Source organism: Cyprinodon variegatus, unplaced genomic scaffold (assembly GCF_000732505.1).
Source record: "Cyprinodon variegatus isolate N-32 unplaced genomic scaffold, C_variegatus-1.0 Scaffold1075, whole genome shotgun sequence".
Lineage (NCBI taxonomy): Eukaryota > Metazoa > Chordata > Actinopteri > Cyprinodontiformes > Cyprinodontidae > Cyprinodon > Cyprinodon variegatus.
In genome coordinates, this window is record NW_015151528.1 from 26,927 (window position 1) to 35,034 (window position 8,108).

General features: G+C 43.3%; 1 protein-coding gene across 2 annotated transcripts in view; it reads right to left on the reverse strand.

Annotated features, from left to right (window-relative positions):
- The window catches only part of ccdc22 (coiled-coil domain containing 22), a 70,271-nt gene that overhangs the window by 9,011 nt on the left and 53,152 nt on the right, over positions 1 to 8,108 (reverse strand). For both annotated transcript variants that reach the window (XM_015400124.1, XM_015400123.1), the window contains 4 exons: positions 7,593 to 7,700; positions 7,364 to 7,459; positions 7,117 to 7,176; positions 6,939 to 7,013 (listed from right to left, as the gene is read on the reverse strand). In XM_015400124.1, the coding sequence (XP_015255610.1) occupies positions 6,939 to 7,013; positions 7,117 to 7,176; positions 7,364 to 7,459; positions 7,593 to 7,700 (339 nt within the window). The remainder of the gene's footprint in view (positions 1 to 6,938; positions 7,014 to 7,116; positions 7,177 to 7,363; positions 7,460 to 7,592; positions 7,701 to 8,108) is intronic.

Below are 8,108 nucleotides of genomic sequence, written 5' to 3' on the forward strand. Positions count from 1 at the left end.
TTATAGTCGTGAAAATACGGTAGGTTTTTGGGGAGGGGGTCATTACTGGAGGGCCCCACAATCTGATGATGTCCCCCACCCCAATTTTATTTTGCATTTTAGACACTTCCATCTACATCATTTTCACAACACACATCTATGTAGGGTATTTTCTGGGGGGTGGGGGTCAAGGCCACCTGGGGGGGGCTTATTTTATGGGCCTCACCACGGTCGGCCTCCTCCATCCCCTCTCGCATCTAGACATTGAGGGTTCAGGGTTGTCGAAGGGGGGGTGTGTTGGCACCGTCTATCTCCCGGAGGGGGGGGTGGACTGTGCCGGACACCCCCTCTTGGTACTCAGTGTTGTTTTAATTACATCTGAGTGTAACACGCATGAACACCACATTTTAGCAGGCGCAGGGAGGATCGGGGTCTTCTCACACCCCTGTTCTCCAGCTGCCGCCCGGCGTCTGGGGCCTGGAGGAAGAGTGAGCCACCTGGTTCGTGGTTTTGGCTGGGGCCAGCTGCGGGGCCTAGGTGGCCTGCCGGTGGTGGGGCTGTCGCCTCTGCTCTCCACAAAGAAGGTTGGAAGGAGGGGCATGAAGTGCCTGGTTGAAATAGTTTTTTTTTTTTTGGGAGGGTGGGCGGTTCTGGTTGGGTGGCCTGCGCGGGATGGGTGGGCCCCGGTCCCGGAGGGGGGCTCTTGCTGGGGTTGGCCTTGTTCCGGTGCCAAAGACGTCTAGATTAATATCTAGGTATTCATTCATCCTTTGTAAAAGAACAGAGCAAAATTTGCAAAATGTAAAGGATGTGTAAAACGCTGTGTTGAATTATGATTAACACATCAAATGGGTTACCATGGCGGCGCTCCAAGGCAGCGGCTAAGAACAGCTCCTCTTGACAATTTCACAGAATATGCCACTTAAAATGATAAAAACTAGACTTCAAACCCGCATCTATGATCGCCAACGCCTGCTGGAGCTACGGTCACAAAATGTTTTAAATACTGACATTTTTGACAGTTTAAAAAGCTGCAGAGTGCTACGGACGGATCTCAACAACACAACAGCGGAACGTAACTGTCAAAGGAAGAGATGTGTGAGATGGAGAAAGCGAGGTTGCAGAGGAGGGCTAACTGTGAAGCTAAGGAGAAATCATCACAGACCTCCGCTTCCATCAATCCTGCTCTCCAACGTCCACTAGCTGGAAAACAAAATGGATAATCTTTGACTGAAACTCTCATTAAAGGAGATTAGTAACAAAGAACATCAACAACAGCTGGTGTAAAAATGCTAAATCGGTCACCAGCTTCTGCTCTCCAGGCATCAAATTTCTGTTATTTGCAGACTGTTCTATCTGCCAAGAGAGTTCAGTGTGGTTAGCATCACTGCTGTTTACGTGCCCCCCAACACTAATACAAAAGAGGCCATGAAGACTCTATACTAGGCTATCTCTGAGCTCCAATCTGCATACACAGAGGGTGTTTTCATCATTGCTAACTTGCAACTCAACCAGGCTAACTTGAAGACAGTTCTCCCTCATCTTTACCAATATGTGGACTTTGCAACTCAGGGTGAAAACATTTTAGACCTTTACACTAACATCAAAGATGCATTCAGAACAACCCCCCGCCCCCACCTCGGGTCATCAGATCATCTCTGGGTTATGCTTATCCCTGCATATAAGCCCCAGCTGATCAGGGTTAAACTGACAGTTAAAGAGGTCCGGGTGTGGTCTGAGGGCGCCATGGAGAAACTCCAAGACTGTTTTGAATGCTCTGACTGGAACATCTTCAAGGCTGCAGCAACATATGACAAATGGATTGAGGAGGTCAGCATCAAAAAGAATATCACCATCCGGGCCAACCAACCACCCTTGATAAATGGAGAGGTTCGGAAATCACTAAAATCACGGAACTCAGCTTTCAAGTCTGGTGATAAAGAGCCACTGAGAACAGTGCATATCAACTTAAACCGTGCCATCAGATCAGCGAAGCAGAACCACAGCCAGAAAATACAGGATATTTTCCACGACAACAACAACACCAGGAGGATGTGGAAAGGCATTCAGATGCTCACGGACTATAACACACACTCCCCCCTGGGAGATGCAGCAAACATGGACTTCCTAAATGAACTGAACAACTTCTTTGGAGGTTAGAAGCACTAAACGACACAACACTCCGGCAGTGAAAGCCAGGGGGAGGAGACACTAAACCTGGACGTAGCTGAAGTGAGGAAAACTCCGAGTAGGGTAAATCCAAGGAAGGCCCCAGGGCCTGATAACATACCTGGGCAGGTGTATAAAGAATGTGCAGATCAGCGGGCTGGTGTCCTCACAGACATCTTTAACACCTCGCTGCACCAATCCATAGTGCCAGCATGCTTCAAGTCTGCCATCATTATTCCCGTCCCAAAAAAGCCTCAGGTCACCTTACTAAATGATTACCTGCCTGTCGCACTGACTCCAATCATAATGAAGTGCTTCGAAAGGCTGGTTAAAGACCACATCGTCTCCAGTCTGCCGCCAACATTCGACCCGTTCCAGTTCCCCTACCGACGGAACCGCTCCACTGAGGATGCCATCTCTGATGCTCTCCACCTGAACCTGGCACACCTGGATTTGTTCAGCCACAGCCTCGCCTTATAATTCTTTGCTTTATCATATGTATGATCTTGTACCAAACAAACGCCTATACCTCTAGTTTAATAAGGCGTATTGATGTCATGCTTTCACTTTTCATTTCAGGACAGATAGGGGAACAATGTGTTAGAGCTGTTTTTGTACAAAACATTTCTAAACAGACACGGTACTCTTAAAGAAAAGAAAATCGGCAAAAGGTGCAAAATCTGTAAAAGTTTGTGTTGAATCACAGTTAAAAAATCAAAAAGTATAGTTGATACTGATATGTCTGTTTAACTGTGACAATGCTGGCTATAAGGAATGATTATATTAACTTTCATGTTTCTACAAAAAACTATGTTGCCATGGTAACCATGTAAAAATGGGGTCATTTTGAAAGGTTTCTGTTTGAAATTTGACCGAATTGATGCCAAACCATACATGATATAAAAAAAAATGCTTTCAATTTCCGCACTAGCAAGGTCTGATGATATGTGCCTGATTGATGTTTGTAAAGCCAACAGTTCGGAAGAGGCAGTGATGCGATGTTTGGCCACCAACTCCATTACTATCCTGGCTTAATCTCCTGTATGATGTGCCAAACAAATGCCTGTAACCCTGGCATAATAAGTCATACCGATGTCATTCTTGCACCATTTGATTCATGACCGATAGGGTAATGAAGCTTTAGGGCTGTTTTTGTTCAAAATGTTTCTGTAAAGACAGCACTCTCTGTGAAAAAGAGGGAAATTGGAAAAATTGGAAAAATGCGTAAAAGTTAGGCAAGTGGGAAGCTTCGAGAAACTCACTTCAAGGCACTTTCACATACCTAGGATAAGATGTACACAGGTACCTGTCCAACCAAGGCTGTGCGAGTAGAACTCCAAGTCTTTTGCGATGCATCTGTGAAGGCCATTGTTGCCTACTTGAAAGCCATCCAAGGAGACACAGTGGACGTCATGGCAAAGGCCAAACTTTCCTCCCAACCATTCCCAGACTTGAACTGTGTGCAGCAATATTAGCAGTGGAAATAGCTGAGCTGATTCGGGATGAACTGGATCTAAAAGCTGGAAGCCACCAAGTTCTACACTGAGAGCAAAGTTGTCCTTGGATAAATTTACAACCAGTCCAGATGGTTCTATGTGTACATCCACAATCGTGTCCAGCGTATGCGCCAATCTACCATCCTTGAACAATGACACTACGTTAACGCCAAAGACAATCCGGCTGACCTGCCATCCTGGTCTGTTCCAGCAGCACGCCTTACTTATAGTCCTTTTTTATATGGTTTTACCCAGTTTGAGTTAAGAGTAGTAAATAACTTGCTCCCAGGAAAAGAACCGATGAGGAGGCCCCTGGGGCGCTACAGCCTTTACTTCCAAGGGGACAAATCCTCCTCACTTTAACAGGATCCTTGGAGGCAACTATTCACAAATGCATCACCCGTCGCAGACTTAGAGCATGGATGCAGGAACAACAAATGGCAGATTTGCCCGCAGAGCTCCTTACAACCTGCACTCCCTTCACGTATGTGGTCCAAGATGTTTTCGGACCCTGGCATGTCTCCACCAACCTGAGAGCAAGTGCTGGGCCATACTATTCTGCTGCATGAGTTTCAGAGCAGTTCACATTGATGTGATTACCTCAAGTGACATAAACATGTTGAGGTGTTTCTTTGCCATAAGAGGACCAGCCAAACAACTGAGGAAAGACTGCGGCAAAATTTTCATTGAGGCCTGTAAAGAACTTGGGCTGAGCGCAGACCAACAGGACAGCACAATGCAGAGGTACTTGCACAAACAAGGATGTGGAGTTCATGGGAGCGCATCATTGGGGTAGCCAGAAGAATCCTTGATTCAATGCTCTGTGATCATAGCACTCACCTAATTCATGAAGTTCTGTGCACACTAATGGCAGAAGTGACCACAATTCTAAATGTAAGATCAATAGTTGCAGTATCGAATGATCCAGAGAATCCATACATCCTCACACCATCGATGCTGTTAACTTAGAAGGTCGGCTTCCCACCACCTCCGGGTGACTTCACAGACAGGGACCTACTCACCAAGCAACGGAGACAAGTGTATCCAACTTGTTTGGAACCACTGGAGACAAGCGTACCTTTCAACCCTACAAAGCCGCAAAAAATGGACAAGGTCCCACCAGACCCTGCAAGATGGTGACATTGTCCTCCTCAAAGACAACCAAGCTGCCTCAACAACTAGCCTTTGCCAGTGGTCACAAAGGCTATTCCAGAATCAGATGGAAGAGTTCGTAAAGTGGAATTGATGACAACAAGGACAATTAAAGGGGTCATAGAATTATTATATAGGCTATTTGGTGCTGGCCCTTAAGGTCTCTGAAAAGGGTGTGTAACATCGGATGGGCTGAAAATGGCATATTTGCTGTTCTATGAGCACTAATGCAAGCCTGGTTATAAGTCCTAGAATGAAACGACAGGTTTTCTTCCTGTCATGGTATGCTCATGAGTATTTAGATGAGCTGTGCACTGATTGGTTGGTTTACGACAAGAGAAGCTGCTGAGCAAAGACGCATCATAGCAACAAGCACTCACTCACTGAAACATCGAAATTGTTGATATGGTAAGGTGACCAGACGTCCTTCTTTTCCCGGACATGTCCTATTTTTCATGCCTTAAAAATTTTTTCAGCTGAATTTCTAAATCAAAACACACTGGGCAGTCGAACCGAGCCGGGAGCTCCAGGGCTGGTCCGGAAACCCCGGCGGACTAGGGCAGGGAGCCAGCGGGTGATGGAGCGACCAAACCCGACCCGGTGATGGTAGCCTGGAGAACGGCAGATGCTTTAGTCCAGGTCTGGTAGGAGATCCCTCAGGAAACCATCTGCCACCTCATCAGGAGCTACCTAGGCATTGCAGGGAGATTATATAGGCACACACAATACCAGGCCTCATTTTGATGTGTTTTAAAGACATTACATCAAAGTTGAATTAGCCTGTAGTGCGTTTTTCCACCTTAATTTTTGTGAATCACTTCAAAGCCAGGCCTCCATTGGTTAATAAATTTCATTTCCGTTGACAACGTTTGTGATTTTGTTGACAGCACATTCAACTTTGTCCAGAACAGGGCATTCAGTGTGAATATTTTATTCATTCAGACTGAGGATGTGTTATGACACAGCTCAAAAATCAAGATGATTTCGCTTAGACTGATCAGTTCTTGTATTAAAATGATACAATCAGCCCCCAGCTTTGTTAGGGTCAAAATATTATTGAAGTAAAAAATTCCAACTAGCCAGATGAATTTATATTTTGTGTTTTATTTTTATCTGCTCCCAAGTCCTCCTCACCCCTGAGGGGGGTTACATCGATGAGACATGATTAATATGTTGCAGTGATTGGGATGCATAGCTGTGTTAAATGATGTGTAAAGTTGCTCGTTTACGCCATCAGCAAGCCTTAGCCACACCATTTGGTGTGTATTTTTATGCCACCACCAAGTTTGACTTTTTATTGAGACTGTTTTTTCCTCTTTGTATTTTTTAAGATTAGTTTTTATTCCTCACAAGAGAAATACAGTCCTCTCTCTTCTATAATCATGGTTCTGCTACCTTGAACCCACCGCTTTATATGTGCGTGTTCATAGATTCATGACCGGTTAAAGCTGGTTTAATTTAGTGAGTTGATAACCAGCTTTGTGGCATCATTGATCCTGATTGACATTGTGGATTGATCACTTTGTGGTATGGGCTCAAGCTCATGCTCATCCACAGCCCCTCATTTCAGCTGTCGTAAACAAGTAGATGAGCTTTTTGTTTTAATTAAAATGAAAGACAGAAAATAATGTTTACAAAGGATAACATGGAGAATGCTCTTAAGATGTATGGGGGTGGCTATTAAAAAAGCTGTTTTAATTCATCACCACACACAGACACACACACACAGTGGGTTGATAATGGCCCAATATCCTTGGGCCACTATAGGTGCTATGTCAGCCTTGATATCAAGGTCTGAAATAGCACCTGGAAGTTTTGAAAATGTTGAAACACATGCATAGTTTTTCTAGCTTAACAGGCTTTGATTATTTACACCCCAGTATCGTGCCGGAACTCCTTTTTCTCAGCTATGTCATCGGACCTTTCTTATAGCAGAAGGCCCATTGACAGTAGTTACACTGTTGCATCTTAGCAACAGATGGTGAACGTTTCACATAACCTCCTGTCAAAAAACCTGAATTATCCCTTAAAGAATGAAGGTGCTTCATAAAGCACGGGGATATGGAAAGAAAAAAAGTTCTTCAGGACAGAATTTTGTGGACATTTTGATTTATAAATGAATCATTGTCAGCTGATTCCTACCTGTTCCTCCAGATCTCGAATCTCTCTAAGAATTGTGCCAGTGTCCTCAATTGTTTGGATCAACTGATTACAGTTCTTTAGTAAATGACAAAAATAAAACAAAAAAACATTGGATTATTTCCAGATATCAACCAATAAAACTCAGAGATGGATCAGTATTTTTGACAAAGTGCCGCACCTCCTGCAAGGCAGCGAGGTACTTGTAGGATTTGCGGACAGACTCATCTTTCTTGGCATCCTAAAAAGAAAACAACAAAACTGGATTTATTTTTAAGAATAAAAAGATGAACTAACCACACCTAGAAATAGCTGAACAAAAAAATATGGGATGGTTTGAGATCTGTGCAATCTCTGCAGTCATGTTTTTTTCTATGAGAAGTTAATTTCATCTGCATCTATATCCAAACTTTAAACCTTAAACAAACCTTAAACACCAGCTCATCAGTTACGGCAAACGTCCTGTCAAGTTTACCGGTCAGGTTGTTGATCTCTTTCTGGAGCTCTTTTGTGTCTGAAAGAATCTGAATTTCAGAGGAAATTTCATGATAGATTCAGGTTTTACCACAACAGCTTAAAGGTTCTACTGTTCTTCAGGTTCAAATCGTGTCAAATAGATGTAATAACTTGTAGTCTAAAGAAGATGTTTCAACATACCTTAGTAATATCCTCCTTCTGTTTATTGATATTGCCAACGATCTCGAGAATTCTTTGAGTGTATGCTGATCGAGATACATCCCGAGGAAGGCTTTCTAGTTCAGTCACCTTCAAGAGGACAATGCTGAGATTTAAAAACACACACTCACCCCCGTGTGTATGTATATATATACACACGGGTGTGGGGGTGTTTGTGTGTGTGTGTGTATATATATATATATATATATATATATATATATATATATATATATATATACACAAACACACACATAAATACACACACTCACACACACACATATATACATACGAATATGAAAACCGGTTCCTGTTCAGAAACTGTTCCTTGGCATCGTTTGGCAGCTTGTTCTCAGCATCGGTTCTCTTAACAGTTCCAGGCAGCACCAGCGCTGGGAAGTACGACTTATGTCACGTAATATATATATATATATATATATATATATACATATATACACATATATACACATATATATATATATATATACGTATATATATATA